This window comes from Papio anubis, chromosome 7 (assembly GCF_008728515.1).
Source record: "Papio anubis isolate 15944 chromosome 7, Panubis1.0, whole genome shotgun sequence".
In the NCBI taxonomy this organism is placed as follows: domain Eukaryota; kingdom Metazoa; phylum Chordata; class Mammalia; order Primates; family Cercopithecidae; genus Papio; species Papio anubis.
The window spans coordinates 17670106-17697461 of record NC_044982.1 but is presented as its reverse complement, the minus strand read 5'-3'; the positions used below and the strand labels follow the sequence as shown (position 1 = coordinate 17697461).

The 27356-nt window shown below is 37.3% G+C and overlaps 1 protein-coding gene and 1 long non-coding RNA gene across 9 annotated transcripts in view; one reads left to right on the top strand and one right to left on the bottom strand.

The window, feature by feature from the left end:
• The window catches only part of TTC8 (tetratricopeptide repeat domain 8), a 65954-nt gene extending 52817 nt beyond the window's left edge, over positions 1–13137 (top strand). For 4 of the 6 annotated variants that reach the window (XM_009212108.4, XM_009212107.2, XM_003902147.4 and 1 more), the window contains 5 exons: positions 5237–5376; positions 6730–6904; positions 7509–7631; positions 10165–10248; positions 12445–13137. In XM_009212108.4, the coding sequence (XP_009210372.1) occupies positions 5237–5376; positions 6730–6904; positions 7509–7631; positions 10165–10248; positions 12445–12561 (639 nt within the window). In that variant the 3' untranslated portion in view covers positions 12562–13137. The remainder of the gene's footprint in view (positions 1–5236; positions 5377–6729; positions 6905–7508; positions 7632–10164; positions 10249–12444) is intronic. The other 2 variants (XM_003902146.4, XM_009212110.3) reach the window with 1 other exon arrangement.
• Positions 1–19142, bottom strand: part of LOC103886427 — a 32813-nt gene extending 13671 nt beyond the window's left edge. The window contains exons 1-5 of one of the 3 annotated variants that reach the window (XR_004184822.1): positions 18969–19142; positions 18178–18245; positions 14588–14773; positions 14352–14470; positions 5323–5410 (exon numbers count right to left, since the gene is read on the bottom strand). This is a non-coding gene — a long non-coding RNA (uncharacterized LOC103886427). Of the gene's footprint in view, positions 1–5322; positions 5411–14351; positions 14471–14587; positions 14774–18177; positions 18246–18968 lie in introns of those variants that run through there. The other 2 variants (XR_004184821.1, XR_650015.4) reach the window with 2 other exon arrangements.
• Between the last annotated feature and the right edge of the window lie 8214 nt (positions 19143–27356).

Here is a 27356-nt window from a genome sequence, read left to right as displayed (position 1 = left end):
CAGCATTCATTTTTTGCAGTTATTTAATTTTATTTTAATCCCAGCACTTTGGGAGGCTGAGGTGGGTGGATCACCTGAGGTCGGGAGTTCGAGACCAACCTGACCAAAATGGAGAAACCTTGTCTCTGCTAAAATTACAAAATTAGCCTGGCTTGGTGGTACATGCCTGTAATCCCAGCTACTTGGGAGACTGAGGCAGGAGAATTGCTTGAACCCAGGAAGTGGAGGTTGCAGTGAGCCAAGATCGCGCCATTGCACTCCATTCTGGGCAACAAGAGGGAAACTGCATCTCAAAAATAATAATAATAATAATTTAAAAATCTAATTATAGATTTTGTATCTACAGTTTGTGAATTGGATAAAAAATAACCACTGTAAAAATCACTTGATACCAAATTTATTATATTCTTGAAGTGGCATTTATATACTTGAAAATGTTATTTTAAGTCTACATTAATAAAATCTATTCTAGAACTAGTAAAATTTAAACAAATCTGATAAAAGAATAAAGAAACAAAATAGACCGGCTGTGGTGGCTCACACCTGTAATCCCAGCACTTTGGGAGGCCGAGGCGGGCGGATCACGAGGTCAGGAGATCGAGACCATCCTGGCTAACACAGTGAAACCCCGTCTCTACTAAAAATACAAAAAATTAGCTGGGCGTGGTGGCGGGCGCCTGTAGTCCCAGCTACACGGGAGGCTGAGGCAGGAGAATGATGTGAACCCAGGAGGCGAAGCTGGCAGTGAGCCGAGATTATGCCACTGCACTCCAGCCTGGGCGAGAGAGTGAGACTCTGTCTCAAAAAAACAAAAAAGTAAAGAAACAATATAGAATCAATGTGTGTTCATATATATGGAAATTTAAGATGTGATAAAGATGGCCTATTAAGCCGATTGCATTACTTGGTTATTTAATAAATAGTTTAAAAATAGAGCTGGTTGAATAATGATTTATACTATTCATTACTGCCAGATTTAAAACTTTAAAGATTTAAAACTTCAAAAAATGAAACCCTGAAAGTTCCAGAAGTAAACACAGATGAATTATTTGTATAAATTGGAATGAGGAAGATTTTTCTAATCATGACACAAAGTTAGAAAGCCATAATGGCAAAGATTGATAAATTTGAGAATGTAAAAGTTAAATTTTCTATATGGCAAAAACAAAAAATAGAAACCAAATCCATATGCAACAAAACAAAAGGTAAAAATACCAAACAGGGAAAATAATTGGCATACCTGGGACAGACAAAAGACTGCTTTTGATTTCCTCAAACTACACATTGCTTAAAAATTGCTAAAATTGGGAGATTTAAACACACACATACAAATTCTCATCTATTTAGTCAAGAATGTAAACATGGAAACGAGGTATTTCCATGTCATGGTGTGGCTTTTCCTTAGGCTCTTGTTTCCTTTCAGCCTACACAGTGGCCATTCACCCTCTCCATGAAAGTAAGATCACCACAGAGATGAGACAACAACCAAGTTCCAGCTGCGTTGACTAAACCGCCCCCGTTTAGTACTTAGGGCTTGGTGACACCTATTTGGAAGAACTTAATTAAGCCATCTAAACTTTTCCTCTGAAGAGAATGTTTATAAACAGTGAGCCTTCCTGTGTTTTTGAACTATGGTCAACATCAACACAGGCTCTTTTCATCTGGAATAGAACACAGTCAATGCCCAGGGATTCTTGAGCCACACCTCAGCCTCCAGCTCTCCTGTGTCCCGGAGGGCAGTGTTCCACGCAAGACTCCGACACACACAATAGTGGAAGGACAAAAGATAGGGTAGGATAGAAGAACAGACAAAAGATAGGAATTGGCAGCTCACAGAAAGAGAAATATAAAGAATATCTGATGTGTTAAATGCCTAACCTCTCATAATTAAAGATATAAAAAGCTAAAACAACTGTGATAAGCCATTTTTCACTCAGTCAGATTAGCAAAGATCTTAGTTCTATGTTATCTAGGGTTGCCAAGGGTGTAGAGAAACAAGCTCCATGTATGAACATTTGGAAGCTTTTTGCAGTTATTGATGATATTTTAAAATGTGCATACTCTTTGACCTGGCAGTATTACTTCTAGGAATTTTCCTTAAGGCTATTTTCATACAAGTGCACAAAGACCTGTACAAAGATGTTTTTATAGTATGTTTTTTGGTTTGAAAAAGGAAACATATGCTTAATCAAAAAGGGACTGGTTTAATAAATTATGATCTCTATTGACGGAACACTATGCAGAAGTATTATTTAAAAATATGAAGTAAAGCTTTTGGTTTTGATATGGAAAGAGTCAAGACACTGAGTGAAAAAATAAACTGTATATTGAAATGTATAGAATGATTCTGTTTATGCTTAAAATATGCACACCCATGTATATGCTTAAGTATGAACAAAATTTCCTGAACAATACTAAAAAAACTATTAACAGAGCCTCTGCCTACTGGAATTTGGGGACAGGGCATTTACTTTTAATTTTGTACCCTTTTGTAAGGTTTACATTTATTTAGCATAAGCACATATTTTATAAGTTTATAAAACTTAATTGAAAAACTACATATGAGGTTGTCCGTACAATAGGTGTTTCAGTCTAAAATTCCTCGAGATTACATAAATCAATTTCTGTGTCCATTAATTAAGTATACAAGTATTCAAAAGTAATTTTATAGAACCCAAAGTCTTGAACCAACTGGCTTACTGAGGCTTGAGCCTTCTTTGCATTGGGCATTGCCACCTTTGGAAGCTGTAGCACTGAAGCCTAGCACTGTGGGATGCTGTTGGCTTTGAAAAAGAATTTCAAATATAAAGCACATGAAGAAATATCTATAAAGCATAGATTTGGGTCAACTGGTGAATGTTTTATTAGGGTTTTATGGGACTGATAAGTTACATCCCTGTTCCTCCATGTTGAGAACCAACCGAGAGAGAGAGAGACAAGATTTAGACAAATGGAGGCCAAACCGTTAGCTTGATTATAGATAAAAGCACAAGTGGAGCTTTTGGCTTTAGATCTATGCTCAAAAGGACTTAACGGCCTTCTCTCTCTGGGTTAAACAGACTAATCTACTCTGTCACAAACATGGTTGTACAACCCACAGACTTTCTCCACTCAGAAGAGCTTATTATTTTTCATAAAAATGTTATGTATGTGAATATGTAGTAGGTTTAATGTATGTTATTTAGAATGAATTAATAAGTAAATGTTTAAAGATATCTCAGTTGCAATTTCTAGTATTAATCTATATAACTTACGTAAACAAAACTTCTTCTTCTCAGCAATTTTTAACAGTTTAAAATGAATCTTAGACCAACATGTTTGAGAACCTCTGTTCTAATGGAAACATGGGAAGCTAAGAACATTTTTAAGAGTTGTTTAATTCTTGTTTATTAATTTTTCACTTTCCAGAACACTAAATTTTGTGCTAAGAAATGGCACGCGATACGATCTTGCTCTAAAGGAATTTACATATTTCATGGACTCAGATTGTTTTTCACATTTTAACATCTCTGAACTTGAGGTACATCTTAAAATGGGTAGCGTCTTTCTATTTTTGTGGCCAAGTGGCAGTTGCCATGTAGTTGTCATAGTCTGCTTATATGGAAACTTGGGTAATTACTCTTGGGAGCATGGTGAACCTGGTAATTATTACTGATTGTTGCCTGAAAGCTTTTGTTGACACCTGCTGGTAAGATCAAGAAAACACAGGTATCAGCATAGCAGAATGACTGTCCATAGCTTGGAAGAAAATCTTGGAGACAATACTGGAGCACTTTTAAGAAGTATTAAAAGTGGATTTTAAATGTTCTTACCACAAAGAAATAAGTATGTGAGGCTATATATATGTTAATTAGACTGATTTTCTCATTCCACAATGTATGCATGTTTCAAGACATCACATTGTATCCCGTAAATGTATACAATTGCTGTTTGTCAAGTATAAAGAAATGCTGTGTCATCATTGCATAGAACAATACTGTGTGGAAACACCTGGCCATTGATGACCAAATCAAAAAGGGATTCAGAAGAATTTGATACTTCTTGTGAAAGAGGAATACTATATTTAATTTATTTTGCTTATGTATATGTACTTTATATAAAGTATGCAAAAGAGTGATCTGTGATACAATCTGTGTATGAATATGTCTAAATATATCAGTAAGGATCAAATAAAAATTCTGTTTAAAAAAGCACTGTGTGGTGCTTCTTACAATCAGTAGAGTCTCTTATTTGATATGATTAAAATTTAACAAAAAGTTTGAGTCCTTCTCTAATGAGAACAAGTTCACATAATAAACGCCATGGAAGTTGAGAGGTAGAAGACAGCTATGTGAAGTGAAGGCATTAGGGAAATCTTTGTGAAGGATGTGGAGCCTGAACTGGGCCTTGAAGGTAGATTTGAGAAATATAACATTCATTGATAACATTAGATGCATATATTTATGATTATCAGTATTTTAGAAAGAATATATAATAACTGTAGAAGGTTTATTTAGTTTTTCATTTTGTATGTATTTCTAAGCTTGGTCTTGGTTGCCGTCTTTTCTTTCCTGGACTCTTGATCTTCCTGCTACCACGCTTTCCTATTTTGGTATGTCTAGCATGCAGCAGTCAAGTTATTCTTTCAAAATGCAAATATGATTGTTATTCCTCTCCTGATGGATTTCTCTCAACTAGAAAAAAAATCTGAAGTTCTCACCCTGGCTGACAAAGGCCCTGGCTGCCTCTCATTGCCTTTTGCGCCACTTTCCCTTTTTCCAGCCTCATTTACCTTCGTGTGGTTCTTCATATGTGACAAGTACATTCCCCTCTCAGGCTCATACCTTTGCTCTTCCCTCTGCCCAGGGTGAGCTTCCCCCAGATATGCTCAGGACTTGATCCTTCACTTCTGTCAGGTCTCTTCAAATAGCACCTTCTCCGAAGTGGCCCCTTCCATCACCCCTTCTGAAGCACACCCTCCCTGCTCTCTCTCTCTCCTTATCCTGCTCTGTTTTTCTTCACAGCACTTAACCTTCTATTACATATTTGTTTGCCTTTCATACCAGATGTCACCTCCTTGAGGACAGCGACTTTCTCTTTTTGTTCATAATGTATGCCCAGGGCCTAGAATGGAGTCTGGCACATGGTAGCCTCTCAATAAATACTTATTTAATGAATGGACTTAAATCAGTCAGAAAAAAATAATTTCTTGTCCAGTATTAATAAAATATTGCTCTTCTTCCTTGATGGAGAATAGGAAATGAACAATATGTCATCAGCAGCCGAATACTACAAAGAAGTTTTGAAACAAGACAATACTCATGTGGAAGCCATCGCATGCATTGGAAGCAACCACTTCTATTCTGATCAGCCAGAAATAGCTCTCCGGTTTTACAGGTGCACTTCACATCCAATTCGTAGAACTACTTTCCTATGAAATATTGATAAAATAGTAACAAAGATGAAATGAAAGTATAGAGAAAATAAGATATAGGCTATTTCTTTATGAAACTAAAATTTCAACACCAAGATGTATTATGAGCATTAAAGTGACATCCAATAATTTGGAAACATGCAGATGTCTGGCATCTTGCAGAAACACGCTGGACAACTGAGTTTTAAACCCCATTGTCATTGTATGCGTTAGCCACTTTGTCATCAACCAGTAACAGTTTAATAGTCACTTAAAACTTACAATCATCACTGCCTCCGTTAATACCAGTAAACATAAAGACATTGAAATTGAAAGGTGAAAAGATTTGCAAAGAGCATTTGGCCCCATGTTCTGAACCTTGATGAGGACCTGAAACAGAATCACCTGTTTTGGGCAGCATTGTCAATTCTTGTCCAAATATTTTTTCAGTCTAAATAAATTATATTCACTGATTCTTCTTTAAGTATTTATTTCATTCTACATATGACTTCTGAAATTAATTTTTAAATTTTGATTTCTTCTTTAGCCCTTGGGTAATATACAAAGAGATGACTGACAGCTGACAAGGGTTCTTTCCAAATATGTGTTGGGGGTATAAAATGTAATAATAAGAACGCTATTCTGTGCACCTGCAGCTGACTCTACTCCCCAGCCCCCAAAGTGGGTCATAGGTTTCTCACAGCAGCTGGGCTGGATTTTCATTTGCTTATATGAACTCTCTTGTCCTTTGTCCCACGGGATTAATGATGCATAGAAGCAAATGGGGCTCTTGAGCTGCAGTGTGAAAGCTAAGTGGATAATGTGAGGATCCACTGATGGTTTTGTCTTCCTCAGTGGAAGCTTGTTGGAGTTCAGTAGACACAGCTGAAGCACAAAGTACAGAGAGCCAAAAACGGGTTCCAACTCAGCTGAAAATGTAGAGGTTAATGCTAAACACAGTCCTCAGATTGAGTTTTAGGAATTTACCCTATGGGCAGCAAAGCTTTATAAAGCTGAAGTGTGTGGGCTTTACTTTTTGTGACTATTTCTTATTTTGGTTCTCTAACAAAGCATTTGGGGAGAAAACTTAGATCAGTTGTTTTTCTTTGTCTCTAGACACATTCCCCGTGACTAGTACCATTATAAAAGAGAGCTATTTGTATTTGCTTTAAACATTTTTTCATTTACTATAACACGTTGTATTTATAATCTTAAGGAGTATCAAAAATCACAAGATGAATTCATTTTTAACTATGTAAATATATATATATATATATATGTCTTAAAACTTACAAAGTTGGTCTGACACCAAAATTTGTGTGTTCTTTTTTGAAAAGGCGACTGCTGCAGATGGGCATTTATAACGGCCAGCTTTTTAACAATCTGGGGCTGTGTTGCTTCTATGCCCAGCAGTATGATATGACTCTGACCTCATTTGAACGTGCCCTTTCTTTGGCTGAAAATGAAGAAGAGGCAGCTGATGTCTGGTACAACTTGGGACATGTAGCTGTGGTATGTTGTCTTTCTGATATAATTTCTGTTATAGAAAGTTGGTTTGAGCCAGACACAGTGGCTCATGCCTGTATTTCCAGCATTTTGGGAGGCTGAAGCAGGAGGATTGCTTGAGCCCAGGAGTTCGAGACCACCCTGGGCAACAAGTGGGACTCTGTCGCTACAAAACATTAAAAAATCAGCGGGGTGTGGTAGTGCACATCTGTAATCCCAGCTACTCTGAGGGCTGAGGCAGGAAGATCACTTGGGCCTAGAAGGTCAAGGCTGCAGTGAGCTATGATCGTAGCACTGCACTCCAGCCTGGGTGACAAAGTGTGAGACCCTGTCTCAAAACAAACAAAAAAATTAGTTTGAAGAAATATTCAGGAATTATCCTAAATCCAGATTGGTTGTAGTCTTATGGGGAAATTTAGAAGTTTCTAGGAGTCATTGTGGCTTATTTTATATTCTTGGGTTAAATCCATTTATATAGAATTCACGTTGACTTCTATAATTGTATGGCACTTGATGCTTTTTGTGTGGTAGCAGAAGAGATATCTATGAGGAAAGAAGGGAGGAGGAAGTAAATGGACCGATGGGTGTGAACATGGACTTTCTTTTGTAGGGAATAGGAGATACCAATTTGGCCCATCAGTGCTTCAGGCTGGCTCTGGTCAACAACAACCACCACGCTGAGGCCTACAACAACCTGGCCGTGCTGGAGATGCGGAAGGGCCACGTTGAACAGGTCAGTGAACTGGCAGCAGCTCGCTGGGCAGTCTGCTTTCTTCAGAGAAAAGCTGTCATGTGTGGTAGCGTTACAGCGTATGTTATTTTAAAATGAGCTCTAGAATCTGACAGGCGTGGATTTGAATCCCAGCTCTGTTGCGTATTAGCTGTGTGACCTTGGGACAAGTTACTTAACCATTCTGAGTCCAAAATAGAATGTTTGATTTTATTAGGACAAATCTGCGCCTCCCCAGTCTTCCCTATCTTAGTGAACTGTTCTACCAGTCACCATTCCCTGTCTACTACATAACCACTCAAGCCAAAATCCTTGGAGCCACCCCTGAAACCTCTCTTTTTTTATTGCTTCCCCCTGCCACACCTGCGCCCACATCATATTCAGCAAGCCCTGTCATTCTGACCTCAGAGTCCCATCACATTCTGAGCCTGGCCACCTTTCTCCATTCCCACAACCCTTCTTCAGACTGCTGTTATCTCTTGCGTGGACTACTATGAGAGCCGCCTAGCTGATGTTTTTGTTTCCACCTACATCAGCAAGTAAGTGCACTCTATGATACACTCTTCTCAGAACAGCCTGAGAGATTTTTTTTTAAATGAAGACTGTTTAATACTACTTTGCTTAAAATCCTCTAGTGCCTTCTCCTTGAACTTGGAATAAAATCTGGACTTGAAACCATGTCTATGGCCTGAGGCCCCAGGTGACCCGGCCTCTGGCTCCCTCTCAGACCGCATCTTTTGCCACTACTTCTTTCCCACTGACTTGCAGACACGTCGCTACCTTGCTGCTCTGCAGACAGACAGTGCTCTGTCTTCCTTTAGGGCCTTTGGAGTGTTCTTCCTTAAGATCTTACAATGACAAATTTCTTTCTTGTCATTCAGGTCTTAGATTAAATGCCACCTCCTTAGAAAGGTCATCTTCCCCATCAGTCTAAAAGAGCCCTTGGGTGCTATCACATCTCTTACTTTTTTTCTTCACAGTATTTACCACTTTATCAGATATTTTCATATTTATGTGTAGGATGTAGAATGTCAGTTGCATGAAAAGAGTGACCATATCTGTCATGTAACTGTTATATTCCCAGCATCAGAAACAGTACCTGCCACATGGTAGGTGCTCAGTCAATATTTGTGGAATGAATGGACGATACATAAAATAGAGTGTAATAGTAGTGACTTGAAGGGATTATTTGTATTAGTTCATGCACTTGGCATAGTAGAAGCATAGTATGGAGCACATGATAGATGCTTAATAAATTGTATTATTATAATGATATACGTAAAACAAAAAGTTTAAAATACTAAATATGTTCATACAATATTAGTGGCAATCAAGGGCAAATATCATTACATTCCCCACTTCAGAGATAAAGAAACGGAGGCTTGAGGAGGGTAACTTTGCCCAAGGTCACAGACCTGGCAAACAGCATCGCCAGTACGTTAGCCTGGTCTTCTAAGCACAATGATAAACTTTTAACAACAACAAGGAAAGAAAGTCATTGGATGTTACCTTTATTGCATAAATTCTCCCAAAATAAGGAAGATGGATTTGTAGTTTACAGGCTGTTCTAAAATGGACACTTGTTTGTCAGGAACTTTGCCTATATTCATATGATGAAACAAGTGATTTTTGTGATTTTTCTCTGTTCCCATGTTGGTGATTTTCTTTTCCTCCTACTTATTGTAGTTTCTCTAGCATACAATTGATTTGAAATGTTTTGGTGAAAGATTTCATAATATGAACTTCATTTTATTAAAAATTATATCTGTCATTCTATATGGACTGATATCACTTTGTTTTCCATTTAAGAAGATATACAAATTTGTCTTCAGGGTCATGGATAGAAGTTTTAGATGTAGCTACAAGTTGAGGGGTTGTTAGCAGCTTGTAATGTTGAATTTGTGGTCTTAATGAATGTGTAAGCCTCTCATGCTAATCAGTGGTCTCTGCATTATATGATCCTACGATTGCAAAAAAAAAGTGTGAATGTTATATTTTGAGTATCTTAGAGAACAGAAAGCTTGTCATATTCAGTTGCTGCCTCACTAACAAAACTGATCGGCAATATATTAAATAGTTGCTCACTGTCATCCAGCACAGAATTTTGGGCTTTGAAATTTACAATGTTTTTTTGGTTGTTAGGTAATTAGAGCCTGCTTAGTCAATCAACAGCAGTAAAAATTAGATTAAGAAGAAAGTTGTAGTATTGAGAAGATTGTATTTCAAATTGTATGTTATATTGAAATATAAACTTTATGAGAACATTGGTTCCCAAATAACTTTAAATGTACTCTGAATTTTCAGTTCTCTTATTTTCTGTGTCTTGTGAAGCATTTATTATTAAGATAATTTTGGCAAGGTATCAGTGGTTAATTGTATTTCATGAGGAATGTTGTCTGTATTTATCACAGGCTCATGTTATTAAGTCCTGTCATAGGTAAAGAATTATTTTACCAAAAAAAAAAAAAATCACAAATATAGTGCTGATATATGTTCATATGCCTTTGGTTTTTCTTTTCTTTATTTTTATACACAGGCAAGGGCACTATTACAAACTGCATCATCTCTAGCACCCCATATGTATGAACCGCATTTTAATTTTGCAACAATCTCTGATAAGGTATTCTTTCTTTATTAATTTTTCATCTGATCTCTTCTTTTTTGTTTTCTTGGTTTTAAAAAATGTACAGATAAATAAGGAAATTCTAACCTCATCTTCCTGAAAGAAATGACTTTTTAAAACTCTTAATTACTATATATATTTATACATCTTTACTTCAAGGGACAGTTTTTAAAACTTTTAATTTATTGCTGAATATTGACTAAACTCCATTATAGATTATAGAATTATTTTATGTTTTGAAATACGGCATTTAGTCATTGAAGAAATTCTCATTTAATAACTCCTGGTATGGGAAGTATTTAGCTATTTATTGGCTTTTACAGCAACAAAATCCTGTGTATTATTAGTAGATCATATTGCCACCAAGTTTCTGGTACCATTGCTGTAAAATTAGTGATATTCTAATGTGAAAGCTATCTTAGCTATGAAGAATATGGGGGAAATGAAACTGAATACCGTATTGCAAGTCAGTTAGTATCCAAAAGCTAAAGGGAACCACATGCCATTTTTAACAATAAGAAAACAAGCAAAAGACATCTAATAACTAGCTTGTACTTGGAAGGTGAGTCTGTTTTGAGAATAAGGAAATGGCTAAAAATATTTGTGATGTAAATTAGGGTCTTGATAGACCGTAAGATATTTATAAAGATGTTATTTTTCATAGCATAAATATGAAGTCATCTACATTGTCATTTTTGTATTGAAAATAAAATAAGCTGTCATTCATGAGTTGTAATTATTGAGCACCTGTAAGTACCAGCCACTGTTCTGGGTGCTTTACATACTTTCTCTAATTCTCCCAACTACCCCGCCTTCCTCACTCATGTTTTTCATGACCGATGTTCTGTTTATTGAGCCTTTGCTATATACCAGGCCCTGTTTTTGGCACAGAGGATGTAATGATGAGTAAAAGACAAAAACCTGTACCTCAAGCAGCTTAATTTCTAATGGAACCCAAGGCTTAAAGAGGATGAAAGACTTCTGTGTCCCATGGCAGTGGTAGATTTCAGATTCACACCCAGATCCCAATGATGTCCATGTGTTTCCCACTGCACTGTGCTAGTGCTCAGTTAGTTAAACCCCTAAGAGGGCTGGCTTACCTTCAGGAATAGCACCACATTTTAATAATACATAACTCAAATGAGATATCTTCTTTAAGCAAAAGGCTACACTTCCATAACAGAAAACAGTATATTAAAAAGAAGTGTTATGATTTGAAAAAGGAAACTTAATTTCTGTTTCTATACATATATATTGTTACCAGAAATCTACCAGAATTTATCTAGATTTTTTGAGTATATACACCAAAAAGCCCTTCCTTTTTAGAACGTATCCATGAATCAAGATATACTCAGACTATAATTAATAATTTATTATATATTCCAAAATAGCTAGAAGATTTGGAATATTCCCAACACAAAGAAATTATAAATGTTTGAGGTGACGAATACCCCAGTTACCCTGATTTGATCATTATACCTTGTATGCTTGTATCAAAATATTGCATGTACCTCATAAATATAAGTTATTATGTATCAATGAAAAGGATACATTCAGACAGTATGTGTGTTTTTCTTTGGGAATTAATATCAAGTTCATTGAAAAGCAGAGACATGCTTTATAAACTTTTAAAACCAGATATTTTCCCAACGTTATTGTGCCAGCACCACCTAAAACCTCTGAAAACATGTTATTATGCCTTAAATACAGGAGTTTTTGCTTAAATTTTCTGTCTAAAAGGTAACAACTCTAATCAAAATATGTTTTTGTTTGTGGTACCTTACAGAGAGTTTTCTCTAAGTTTTCTGAGCTATCTAGAGCTGGCTGTTTCAGCATGCACATGTCATTTTACATTTATAATACTATCATCAGTGACAGGAAAAGAAAACATAGGTTTCTAAATTCATTACCAGACAGCTGTAAATTATTTATATAATTGGCTATTTTATCTTTCTCACATACTTTTCAAGATTGAATTATAATCTAGAATTCTAAAATCAAAGTAGCACAATTAAGCAATTTGCCTTTAAGAATCCTTTGAGTTGTGATGTCGGTTGTGGGCTTGTTTAAAAAAAAAAAAAAGAACCCTTTGAATTTCTACAGCATGCAGATACTATGTCTTATTTTCTTTTTTGCTTCCTTACTCATTTTTTCTGATCTCATTCTATGGTCTTATTCTTGTATTTTTTGCAGATTGGAGATCTGCAGAGAAGCTATGTTGCTGCGCAGAAGTCTGAAGCAGCATTTCCAGACCATGTGGACACACAACATTTAATTAAACAATTAAGGCAGCATTTTGCTATGCTCTGATTGTTCCTGAGACCACATATGTTCTTATGAAGAGGCATTATGCAAGGGGAAAGAAGTACTATGTCTGTGTATGTATGTATATAGTGTAATACATATATTTTACAAGCTTGTCCTTGATATTAGTGAAGGTGATATATAAGGGTGACACAGAATGTATAATGCAAATTTCATAGTAATAGTAACTTTATAAAATAGTATAAAATACAGGATTTAAACCTTTCTAAATAGATCATGAAACTTTCTCCCACATTATATAGTAGATGTTTGTTTATAATGTTTACAAAACATTTTGGTGAATTCCCTCAATGTTTTATAAATGTACATTTTTTAAGTCCTTAAGCTGACTATTAGCCATCATGTAGCTTAAGGAGTCTGAAATCTGCCATTAAAACTGCACCTTTAAGCCAGGTGTAGTAGCATGTGCCTATAGCCCCAGCTACTTGGGAGGCGGAGGTGGGAGGATTATAAATAGAGACTTTCCTTTAGACTTTAAAAATGTATTTAAAACTATTTTTATTAAATATTTTGTGATTTCCTATTAAGTTTTAAAATAAATCAGTGTGTATAACACCATCATTTCATTATTTTTTATGAGTTTTTATTTTAGTCATCTCAGGTGAAACAGGTTTTACAGAAGTCCAGTAATCTTAGAAATTGTCATTATTTTAATTGTATTTCAAATGATGTACCACCAATTCTGTTTTTTCCTAAAAAGTGATTTATGGGATGTCACATTATTAATATAAGAATATCCAGATTAGAAATAGAGTCATAGGCCAGGAGTGCCACTTCTGGTCAGCCACAGCACGGAAGTCAGCGATATTCCAGTACCATGCATGGTATAGCAGTCCTAGAAAGGCTCTTGAACTTTTCTCTGCCTTATTTAGTGGAACTCTCATTAAAGTGTTCATACAAGGAAATGTGTTAATGGGACAGGACCACTCAAACTCATACTTTGGACTTTGGGATCTCCATGTTATTTTCCATTTTTTTTTAACTTGAAAACTATTTGATAGATACTTATATTCTGTTCAGATTTGTATAAATTGTGTACTCAGCTGACAGAACAAAAAAATTGAATTCAAGGAAAGATAGCTTGCTGAAGGCTAGAATTCATTACAGACAAGAAAGCAAGGCCCCACGTCACACAGCTAGTTGAGGGTACATCCATGGCTGCAGCCCAAGGTCTTGTTCCTGCACCTTAGACTTGAACCTTTCTTGGTTCTCTGTGATGTGTTAGTGCTTATTTAGCCCTTGAGAATTTCCTCGGGTACTATCACATTTCCTAATATTGTAGTCAATATTCAGATTCAAATGGTATAATGTGAATCATTTTCTTAATTTAAAATTAGAGCTAATAAGAATGGCTAAACATTTACTGAGGATGTTGAATATGCCCACTGTTCTGAGCACTTTATGGGAATGAATTCATTTCATTCCCACCGTAGTCCTATGCAGGCTGTTATTATTCCCATTTTACTTATGAGAATACTGAGGCATAGAAAAAAGCTTATTGAACTAGTAGTAAGTGCCAAAGATTCAGGTTTAGGCAGCGTGGCCCCTTGAGTATGTGCTCTTAATCACTATGCCAAATCACCTCTCTGTGTTTCTGCTGTAAATAAATCTACTACCATTTAAAATGAACTTTGTATGTGTCAGGAAAATTGAATAATAAGGGAATATTAACACAGCAAAAAATAAATTATTCAATTTTCCTAAGGTGATATGGAAGAATTTTGTCTTGAATTTCTGTGAATTCAGTGTGAGCACCAAGGCAAAGAATGACTCACAGTGGCTCAGGGCAGAATGATGACATAGCACCATGGATGACTGTATCAAAGCAACGTTCAGGATGTCTTTGTAACATTTCTTATGGACTGCGTAACTTCTGGCTTCTGTGCCAGTGTTTCTGTAGAAAGAACAGAAAGAACGCTAATAATTGTTTTCCAGTTTTCCATTGTAGCTAAAGAGGTGTTCAATCCATAAATACAAATTGTTCAACCAAAATTCACATCATCGAGCTTACTTCTAACTGATGAAAGTGAGATCTGGCAAGAAGGCTTCCTGTGCTGAAACATAACTGAGGTTAGAAGTTCTTCCTTCTTTACAAATGTGTCATGGCTGAGCCAATCCCTGTAGCGATAACTCTTCCATTGCATTTCTGAGTGCTTTTTCCCAGGCTCAGTTTATCCATCAGAATACAATTTATGGCCTACAGATAAGAAAATTAATAAAGGTAACATGTCACTACATTATTATTATTATTAAGACAGAGACTTGCTCTGTCGTGCAGGCTGAAGTGCAGTGGCATGATCTTGGCTCACTGCAACCTCTGCCTCCCCGGTTCAAGCAATTTTCGTGCCTCAGCCTCCCAAGTAGCTGGGATTACAGGCATGCGCCACCATGCCCAACTAATTTTTGTATTTTTAGTAGAGATGGGGTTTCACCATGTTGCTCAGGCTGGTCTCGAACTCCTGGCCTCAAGTGATCCACCGCTATGGACTCCCAAGGTGCTAGGATTACAGGTGTGAGCCACTGCACCCAGCGTCTCTGCATTTTAAAGTAGTTTCCACCACCAACTCTTTACTACAATGAGGGATTTCTGTCAGGGCCTTTCAGCTGGGATTGAGTTTAAGCATTCAGAAAACAAATATTTTAGGAAGACTGGCAGGACTAAACCTTGGAAAATAACCCAGAAATCAAGTGTAGGAAAAAAAGCCATCACCAAATAATTTTGTATTCTAGGAAATAGAGAAATTGGAATGTTTCATGTTTATGTTCCTTGCAGAGTTCCAAAATGGTCATCTAGGCTCAGATTTGAGGGGAAAAATTTTATTTAGCAATTTGAAAATAACTGCAGTTTCATCTCTCTCCATATAGATGGCATTCGTCCTATTTTTAGCTAAATAAAAACAACATTTTTGAGGGAGACTATCATTTCACTCATTTGATGTCAAAGCCGATCCTTGAAATGAAAGAGTAGACCTGTTGTTATAATCCTTGGGAATTATATTTCTCACAATGTGATCCTTTTCTTTATCTGAACCTAATTCTGACTAATAAGGAAAAATGGATTGTTAAATGAAAACAGTGGGAACTCTTGGTGAAAGCAACCATGTTATCTTAGAGAAGAGGCTATACCTAGACAGATTTTAGAAGAATTTTGTTTTCTTTTTAAATCAGAAAGAGAGACCCTCTTCCAATATTTGACACTCAAGTTTTTATGGACTCCAGCACCTTGCAACTGTCACTGCCCCCAAACCTCACCCTTCTTCTGATCTAATAGCTTCAATTTATTTCTCTCTAGTGGATTATCTCTTTTTAAAAAATCACATTTCCTTTAAGCCCGCTTCCCTTTTTAAAAACAGACAATATAACTGTTTATTAAAATAAAGGAAGAAAAATAAGCAAATAACCTGAAAAGGAAATTCACAAAAGAAATTAAAATGGTTGATAAACATATGTAACCAAAAAATCTTTGATAGCTGAAAATGAAATTAATTCAAGAAAAAGATATATTTTTAACCTCTTCAGAGAACAAATATTTGAAATGTTTATTATATATGAGGTAAAGATGCAGTCAAAATTCTCTGATGGGCATATATATCGTTACAATCTTGAGAGTAGTGTGGCAAATTTTGTTAAATTCCGTCCATTTCTCTTGTGTGTTTTTTTTTTTTTTCCTTCCACTTTTAAGTTCCAGGGTGTATGGGCAGGATATGCAGGTTTGTTACGTAGGTAAACGTGTGCCATGGTGGTTTGCTGCACGGGTCAACCCATCACCTAGATATTAAGCCCAGCATCCATTAGCTATTCTTCCTGATGCTCTCCCTACCTCTACCGTCCCCACAATAGGCCCCAGTGTGTGTTGTTCCCCACCCACCATGTGTCCATGCATTCTCATTGTTCGGCTCCCACTTAAAAGTGAGAACATGTGGAGTTTGGTTTTCTGTCCCTGCATTAGCTTACTGAGGATAATGGCTTCCAGCTCCATCCATGTCCCTGCAAAGGACATGACCTCTTTCCATTTTATGGCTGCAGAGTATTCCATGGTTTATACATACCACATTTTCTTTATCCAGTCTATCCTTGATAAAACCTGCCCCCTTTTCTAGTACCACCCTATCTTCTTTGTCACAGGTCTTGAAAGGCTAGATGACTTTTGTTACCTAGTTCCTCATCTTTCATTCATTCCTCAACACTCTTTAATCTGAAGTCTACTTCCACCACTCTAGAAACTGCTTTCACTGAGGTCACCAGTAGCTCCCAATCCAGAGGTCACTTTTTTAACAACTTTTTTTGAGATATTATTCATATACTATATGATTCCTCTTTTTAAAAAAAGTATACCCAATGGTTTTTAATATATTCACAGTTGAGCAATCATCACTACAATCAATTTTAAGACACTTTCAGGTTGGGTACAATGTCTCATGCCTGTAATCCTAACACTTTGGGAGGCCAAGGCAGGAGAATTGCTTGAGCCCAGGAGTTTGAGACCAGTCTGGGCAACATAGTGAGATCCATCTGATATGGTTTGGCTGTGTCCCTACCCAAATCTCAAATTGTAGCTCCCATAATTCCTCTGTGTTGTGGGAGGGACCTGGGGGAGGTAATCAAATCATGGGGGTGGTTCTTTCCCATGCTGTTCTCATGGTAGTGAATAAGTCTCATGAGATCTGATCATTTTATAAAGAGGAGTTCCCCTGCACATGCTCTCTCTTGCCTGCCTCCATGTAAGACATGACTTTGCTGCTCATTCATCTTCCACTATGATTGTGAGGCCTCCCCAGCCATATGAAACTGTGAGTCAGTTAAACCTCTTAACTTTATAGATTATTCAGTCTCAGGTATGTCTTTGTTAGTAGTATGAGAACAGGCTAATAAAAAAAGTAAAAAATTAGCCTGGCACAGTGGTGCATGCCTGTAGTCCCAGCTACTCAGGAGTGTGAAGTGAAAGGATCACTTGAGCTCAGGAGGTCAAGGCTACAATGCAGTGTTCACACCACTGCACTCCAGCATGGATTACAGAGCAAGATCCCGTCTCAGAAAAAAATTTTTTCTCATCATCCCCAAAAGGAATCTCATACCCATTAATAGTCACTTCCCATAGCCCCACAACCCCATTCCTATCCCTGACTGTAGCCCTGGGCAACCACTAATCTACTTTGCTTCTCTGTAAATATACTGTATTAGTCCATTCTCACACTGCTATGAAGAAATACCCAAGACTTAGCAATTTGTAAAGAAAAGAGGTTTAATTGACTTCAGCGTGGCTGGGGAGGCCTCAGGAAACTTACAATTATGATGGAAGGCACCTCTTCACAGGGTGTCAGGAGAGTGAATAAGTGCCAAGCAAAGGGGAAAGCCCCTTATAAAACCATCAGATCTCATGAGAACTCACAATCACAAGAACAGCATGAGGGAAACTGCCCCCAGGATTCAATCATTTCCACCTGGTCCTGCCCTTAACACATAGGGATTATTGCAGTTCAAGGTGAGATTTGAGTAGAGACACAGCCAAATCATATCATTCTGCCCTGGCCCCTCCCAAATCTCATGTCCTCACATTTCAAAACATAATCATGATCTTCCAAGAGTCCCCCAAAGTCTTACCTTATTCCAGCAGGAACCTAAAAATCCAAGTCCAAAGTATTATCTGAGACAAAGCAAGTCTCTTCCACCTATGGAAATCAAAACCAAGTTAGTTACTTCCTAGATACAATGGAGGTACAGGCATTGGGTAAATACACCCATTGCAAGTGAGAGAAATTGGTCAAAACAAAGAGGCTACAGTCCCCATGTAAGTCCAAAATCCAATGAGGCAGGAATTAAACCTTAAAGATCCTAAATAATCTTTTTTGACTCCATGTTTCACATTCAGGTCATGCTGATTGCAAGAGATGGGCTCTCAAGGCCTTGGGCAGCTCCACCCCTGTGGCTTTGCAGGATACAGCCCCACTCCCAGCCACTTTCATGGGCTGGCATTGAGTGTCTGTGGCTTTTCCAGGCACATGATGCAAACTGGTGGATCTACCATTCTGGGGTCTGGAGCATGGTGGCCCTCTTCTCACAGCTCCTCTAAGCAATGCCCCAGTGGGAACTCTTTGTGTGGGCTACAACCCCACATTTCTTCCACACTGCCCTAGCAGAGGTTCTCTATGAGGGCTCCTCATAGAGTGAGGGTCGTGATCAACTCAGTATACCACTGGAGGCTATATGAGTAAACAGCAAACTGTTCTCATGAAAGCAGGTTGTTAGCAAACTGACAAACTGCATCTGCCACCCAGAAGGAATCCTGAGGGCAATCATGCCCCAAGCACAGTGTTGCTTGTGATTAGGCACATCTGAAGCCTGTTAACAATAATGTGAACCTGTGATCAATCAAGCAGCTGACCAATCATTACCTCCTCCTCCCTGCTCTTTCTACCCAATAAATATGAAGGGCTGTAGAAGCTCGGGGCGGCTGCTCTTGCTCACTCGAAGCAGGGAGCTCTCTTCTTCTTCCCTTGGCGCCTTCCTTTAAAACAGTTTCTTTTGTTTTAAGTTTTCATTTCTGTGTTCATCCCCCTTCGTTCAGCCTTGTAATGACAGTCTCAAGTAGGAACAGTAATAACTGTTGTAATGACGGTCTCAAGTAGTAACAGTAGTAACTGTCATAGTGGGGGGTCTCAAGTAGTAACTGTTACAAGTCTGCCACACTCTTCCATGCATCCTCTGAAATCTAGGTGGAGAAACCTCAATTTTTGTCTTCTGCACACCTGCAAGACCAACACCATGTGGAAGCTGCCAAGGATTGGGGCTTGAACCCTCTGAAGCAATGGCCTAAGCTGTACCTTGGCCTCTTTTAGCCATGGCTGGAGCAGCTGAGACACATGGTACCAAGTCTGGAGCTGCACACAGCAGAGGGGCCAGGGACCCAGTCCATGAAACCATTTTTCCCTCCTAGGCCTCCAGGTCTGTGACGGGAGGGGCTGCCTCGAAGGTCTCTGACATGCCCTGGAGACATGTTCCCCATTGTCTTGGTGATTAATATTTGGTTCCTTGTTACTTATACAAATTCCTGCAGCAGGTTTGAATTTCTCCTCAGAATATGGGTTTTGTTTTCTATCACATTGTCAGGCTGCAAATTTTCCAAACTTTTATGCTCTGCCTCCTCTTGAACACTTTGCTGCTTAGAAATTTCTTCCACCAGATACCCTAAATCATCTCTCTCAAGTTCAAATTTCCACAGATCTCTAGGGCAGGGGTAAAATGCTGCCAGACTCTTTGCTAAAGCATAGCAAGAGTGACTGTTGCTCCAGTTCCCAACAAGTTCTTCATTTCCATCTGAGACCACTTTAGCCTGGACTTCATTGTCCATATCATTATCAGCATTTTGGTCAAAGTCATTCAACAAGTCTCTAGGAAGTTCCAAACTTTCCCACGTTTTTCTGTCTTCTTCTGAGCCTTCCAAACTGTTCCAACCTCTGCCTGTTACCCAGTTGCAAAGTCCCTTCCACATTTTTGGGTATCTTTATAGGAGCACCCCACTCTCTGTGGTACCAATTTAGTATATTAGTTTGTTCTCACATTGCCATGAAGAACTACTGCGACTGGGTAATTTATAAAGAAAAGAGGTTTAATTGACTCACAGTTTCACGTGGCTGAGGAGGCCTCAGGAAACTTACAATCGTGGTAGGAGGCACTTCATCACAGGGCATCAGGAGAGAGAATAAGTGCTGAGTGAAGGGGGAAGCCCCTTATAAAACCATCAACTCTTGTGGGAACTCACTATCACGAGAACAGCATGGGGGAAACTTGCCACCATGATTCAATTATCTCCACCTGGTCCTTCCCTTAGCATGTGGATGTTATTACAATTCAAGGTGAGATTTGGGTGGGGACACAGAGCCAAATCATATCATCTACCTATTCTGGATATTTCATATAAATTGTATGATATAATATGAGGTCTTTTGGGACTGACTTTTCTCCCTTAGCATAATGTTTTCATATTTCATGCATAAGGTTTTCATATTTCATTCATGTTGTAGCATGTATCAGTATTTATTTCCTTTTTATTGCCAAATAACATTACATCATATGGATATACCACGTATATCCATGTATATGGATATTTGGATTGTTTCTACTTTATGGATATTATTAGTAATGCTCCTGTAAACATTTATGTACAAGTTTTTCTGTGGATGTGTTTTTCTCTTGGACATATATCTAGAAGTAGACTTACTGGGTCATATGGTATCATATACTTAACCTTTTGAGGAACTGCCAGAGTTCCAAAGTGGCTGCATCATTTTTCATTCCCACTATCAGTGTATGAGAGTTTCAATTTCTGTACATTCTCATGAGCATTTGTTATTATCTGTCATTTGGATTAAAGTAAAAGTATAGGAAAAGATATATCATACTAAAACAAAAGGAAAGCTGAATGCTATATTAATATAAGGCCAAGTAGAGTTCAAAGTAAATAATATTACTAGCAATAAGCAAAGGCCATTTAACAATGATTAAGGGAGTCAGTTCCTCAAAAGGACATAAAAATCCTAAATGTTTCTGTACCTAAGAGCAGAACTTCAAAATACCTGGAGCAACAATGGATAGAAATGCAAGGAGAAATACACAAATCAATAAGTCGGCCATAGAAACGTAGAAAAAGAAGACCAAGTTAATCTCAAAATAAGCATAATAAAAGAAATAACAAATACTACAGTGGAAACCTATGAAATAGAAAAGAAATAGAGAACCTTAGTGAAATCACAAGCTGGTTCTTTGAAGAGAGCAATAAAGTTGATAAGCCTCTAGTCAGAATGATAAGGAAAAAAGAACACACAAATTTCCAATATCAGGCATGACAGAAATGTTACTCTTGAATTTTACGAATATTAAAAGGCTAATAAATACATTTATAAACAACTTTATGTCAATACATTCAACAATTTAGATAAAACAGACAAATTCCTTGAAAGACACAAACTGTCAAAGCTTCTTCAAGAAGAAATGAATAATCCAAGTAGTCCTATATCTATTAAAGAAATTGAATTTGTAGTCAAAAACATTCCCAGGCGCAGATAATTTTACTGGTTGATTCTACTAAACATTCAATAAATAAATAATACACATTCTACACAAACTCTTCCATAAAAATTGAAAAAGGACAAGTACTTTTCAACTCATTCTATGAAGCCAGCATTATCCTGGTACCAAAATCCAGACACAGATAATACAAAAAAATACAACTATAGACACACCAATATCCCTTAAGAACACACATTTTAAAAATTATTAACAAAAGGTCAGCAAATCAAATTTAAGAATGTATAAAAAACAGTGATACATCCTGAGCAAGTACAGTTTATTCTAGGAATGCAAAAATATTTTAATATACAGCAGTCAATTAACATAAATCACTATATTAACTAGAAAGAAAAAATCATATGATCATCTCAATAGACTGAGAAAAAGCATTTGACAAAATTTCACACCCATTTTTGATGGAAAAGAAAACACTCAGCAAACTAGGAATAGAACTTCCTCAGTTTGGTAAAGGCACCTACAAAAAACCTGTAGCTAGCTAATGTCATACTCAAAGGTGAGATACTGGAAAAGAACACACTTTCCCCTATGATTAAGAAAAATGCAAGGTTGCTGGCTTTCTCTACATTAATTAATATTGTACCGGATGTTCTAACCAGTGAAATAAAGCAATAAATAAATAAAAGACATTTAGGCTGGAAAGAAAGATATAAAATGGCCTTTATTCATAGATGACATGATTATGTAGGAAAATTCCATGTAGTCTACAAAAAGTACTAGGACTAAAAAGTGAGTTTAGCAAGGTTGCAGGATAGAGTATCAATATGCAAAAGTCAATTGTATTTCCATAGGTTCACAATGAACAGTTGGAAATTGAAATTACAAAATCAATACCATTTACAGCAATATGAAGAATATGATATACACTTAGGGATAAATTTGACAAAATATACAGAAGACTTCTACAAAATATTACTGAAAGAAATTTTTGAAGTCCTAAATAAATGACGAGCTATATTATGTTAATGGGTTGGAAGACTCCGTAATGTTAAGATGTTATTTTCTCCCAGATTAATCTACATATTCAGCACAGTCCCAATCCAAATCCTAGCTTGTTTTTGGTAGGAATTCACAGGCTAGGTCTAAAATTAAGATAGAAATGCAAAGATGCAGTACTAATCCAAACACTGTTAAAAAAGAAGAATAAATTTGGGATTAACATTATCTAATTTCAAGGCTTATGTAAAGCTACCATAATCAGTACATTGTGGGTTTCTTCTCAATATAGACAAATAGATTGATGGAACAGATCTAAAGAGTCAGAAATAGAGCCTCACATGGGTGGAAAACTGATTTTTGACAAAGGTGCAAGGACAAAGGGTAATTTTTTCAATATGATGAAACAATTAGATATCACATGCAAAAAATGAACTTTGGCTGGTAGCCTGCACCATATACAATATTTAACTCACAATGGATGAGTTAAATTTTATACTTACCTATAAGTATAAAACTTTTAGAAGAAAACATAAGAGAAAATCTTTGTTAGTTTGGGTTATACAAAGATCTTCTAGCTACACCAAAAACACAATTAAAAATAGAAAAATGGATAAATTTGACTTCATGAAAATTAAACTCTGTGCTTCTGTGGACATTGTTAAGAGAATGGAAAGAAAAGCCACAAGCTGTGAGAAAATATCTGCAAATATTATATCTGATAAAAGATTTGCATCCAGAATATATAAACAACTCTCAAAACAATATGAAAACAATGCAATTACAAAGTAGGCAAATAATTTAAATGAACATTTCAAAGAAGCTATATAAATGACAAATTAGCACATGAAAAGATATCTAACACCATTAGTTCTTTAAAAACGTAAATTAAGATTAAATTAGGATGTCTACAATTAAAAAGATGGCCCATATCACTGGTTGGTTAGCATGTGGAACAAATGGAACTTGGAAATCATATATTCAAGAAAAGACTTGGACATGAGTGTTCATAGCAACTTTATCTGTAAAGTTCCTAACTGGGAACAATTCACATGTCTGTCAACAGATAAATGGATAAATAAATTGTGGTATGTACACATAATGGAATACTATTTGGGAATAAAAAGGAATGAACTATTGATAATACATAACGATGTGGATGAATCTCCAAATAATTATGGTGAGTAAAAGAATCTAAGCAAAGAGAAATGCATAATATATTATTCAATTTATAGAAAATTTTAGAAAATGCAAACTACATTGTCAGAAAGCAGATCAGTGGTTGCCTGGGGACAGGGTAATGGCTTCACCAATGTATACATATGTCAATTGTATCACATTTTACACTTTAAATATATGCATGTATATCCATTACACCTCAATAAAACTGTTTTTTTAAAAGATAACTCCTAGAACTCTGCACCTTAGTGAAAGTTTTACTCTATGTTGATTATACCTCAATAGAACTAATTTATAAAATAGAAATATTCCAGTTAACTAAAATTCCATGTTATTTTTTCCAGACTCTGTAACTGCAATAAAATTTTAAGAGCTCTGTAAATGTTTTTTATTTTTATGCATATACAATAGTTGTACCTATTTATGGGGCACACATAATATTTTCATACAAGCATGCAATTCATAATGATCAAATCTGGGTTATTAGGATATTCATTGCCTCAAACATTTATCCTTTCCTTGTGTTGGGAGCATTCCAAATCTTCTCTTCTAGCTATTTTGAAATATATAATAAATTATTGTTAACTGTTACTAAAAATATTTTGAGACAGGGTCTGTCACCCAGGCTGGAGTTCAGTGGCACAATCATAGCTCACTGCAGCCTCAAACTCCTGGACTCAAGTGATTCCCCCAATCTCAGCCTCCTGAGTAGCTAGGACTACCCGTGCATGCCATCATGCCCAGCTAATTTAAAGAAAACATGTTTTTAAATCTTTCATAGAGACAGGGTCTCACTATGTTGCCGGGGCTGGTCTTGAACTCCTGGCTTCAAGTGATCCTCCCACCTTGGCCTTCCAAAGTGCTGGGATTATAAGCATGAGCCACCATGACCAGCCATAAATGTTTTTTAAATGAATAAGCATTGGGAACATATGGGAGAAATCACTGGATGAAGTGCCTTACCTTGAAGAATAAGTAGGATTTTGACAACCAGAGAGGAGGAGCAGGCCATGGAGTGGCATTCCAGGCAAAGCTAATGGGTGAACAGATTTGGGAGCCACTAGAATATGAACTTGGCTGTAAGGTAGTTGAGCAATAGCAGTGAGAGTAGGTTGGTCATGAGAGCTAAGTTCGGTGAGACAGGGAAGGATTGGAGTGTAGAAGGTTTTGAATCCCAAGCTAAGGAGTTTAAGTTTTAACTGAAGGTTGAAAAGGAAGCAGGTATTTTGTAAACACTGATCTGGAGACAATATTTGGGATCAGCTGGCGAATATAAAGTTAGATATAGATTTACATCAGGTTTCCTAGGAAGAGTATGAAAATGAATATGTTTATACTAGATAATAAATAAAATTTTCTAAACCGCATAGCATATGCATCTAGTAGGATAATTCACACCACCTTGCTTGGTTACACCCTTTTCTCTTTTCCATCTGTGCTCAAAAGCATAAACATTTGCCTAGATGACTAGTCACAGCTCATGCAAAGAACACGGAATCTCACAGATGGTGCTTCATTAATTAGTTTGCAACTAATAGTTTTCTTAACAAGATTGCTGTCTTTTTATAAATGCAGGACTACTAGTTATATGGCAGTTTTATATTTTAGCAAACGGCAATTGTGGGGAAAGTAACAGTTACCTCAGGTTACAATTTTATCCATTGTAATATTTGTTACAACATTTGAATTAGTGTCTAGAACTGTGGTGATGCTGACGTACCTTACGGTTTGAGAACCACTTTGCTAGATGGCGTCTAAGAGCACCCTCCCCACTAAATTCCTCAAAAGATGCAAATGCATGAAGCTTCCTCAAGAAGAAATAGATAACCTAAATAGCCTTATATCTATTATCTGCCTATTAATACTCCAGTGGGAGATATCCAATACAGCGCCAACGGGAGCTGCTCCAGGATCCATAAGACAGAGGGTTTTAAACCAAATGATCCAGGCCACCTTTTGGGGCTTCCATAAAACACTTGTGAACAGATGAAGAGAGAGAAAACATCATAATATAAATTATTATGTATTAGACGCCTATTTTTTCTGGTGACAACCTCGCAAAGGGTAGGTAACATGACTAAAGTTACACAGATAGTAAAGGCATAGTGGGAATCTCAGCATCTTGGCGTGCTGTCTTCTTTCAACCTGTTGAGAAAAGATCAACCATGCTAAAAGCGGAAGATGAGGTGGCAGCTCCCCACACGTCTGATAAACATTGAGATATCACAGGGAATACATGGTTCACAAATGATCCAATGTCTCCCATCAGAATGGGTCCTGGTAGTGCCACAAGTTCTATGAGCCACAGTGTGCTTTCACTGATCCTTTCAGCAGCCTGTGGGACTAGCAGCCCAGCAATCTGAATCCCCATCTTACTGATGAGAAAAACAAACATCAGAGAGATAAAATGATCCACTCACAGTCACACAACTGGTAAGAGACAGACTGGGGACTTAAATACAGATCTTCTGTTCCCGACCATACCAGTACATTCACTTTCCCGGCCATACACAGCCTGTTAATAATATAGAGACCAACGGAAAGGCAAAGCTGAATTAATTAAACTTGCCAGTAAAGGGAGAACTTTAATTGGAAACACAGTCACCTCCAACAGCACTGAACACCTCTTAGACACATTCAGCGTGTCCATCACTTGAAGCAGGAGAAGATCCTGACTGGCACAGATAGAAATGTGCCGCATTAATATTCTCTGTATTCTGACCTGTCTGAGCTTACAGTAGGCTTATTTTGATTTTATAGTCCCTAATAGGGTTTCAACTGGAAAAAAATTTCTCAAGGACTTTGATTGAAAATAGCACGTGTTGTTAGTACTGTACTCTTTTTGATACTGATTCCTCAGAACAAGGCTCCTTGCTTTTATATCCTTGAAGCTCATGCAAGCAGCTCTTCCCGGTGTACAGTGACATTCACCAGCAGATGCAGGCGAAGGGACAGAGCTGAGAAAATCTGAGATGTCTGGGACACTGTCTAAGAGGTCCACTATTAGCATGAAATTTGAAGTAATAGCCTTCTGTTTTTCCTACCTTTAAAATAGCCATGTAAATTGACTGCAAAGCACATCTGAATTTGTTTTAAAATAAAAATAATCTGGTCGTGGTATCGTCACATAAAGCAGCTGTTCCAGAACAAAGGTGTGTATTTTAGCCAGCAGTTTCCCCAGTAGTCCCCACACTTAGTCTCTTCTCAGCTCTAGGTGGAATAATTAATTGGGTGAAGCTTGCTTTGTTTTGTGCCTTCCTCTCCTTGCCTGCCCCCGTGACTTCCCCAGCCCTCCTTTCCCCTGCACCGGGCTCAGGGTGCTCCCCCACCCGGCACAGCAGCATCTCCTGTTCCAGAGCCTGTCTCCTCTCACCAACATGTGTCAATTCTGTCTCTCCTCATGATTATGCCAAATCACCATCTAATTCTCCCTCCTAAGTAAAAGACTTGTATTTTCACATGGGGTTTCAGGCAATGTGGCAGAATTATATGTGAGATATTTTGAGGCAAGACAAACCTTGCGGCATCGCTCAACTCACTTCATGACACCAACTGCCTTGACAGGGATACTGCTCTTGCAA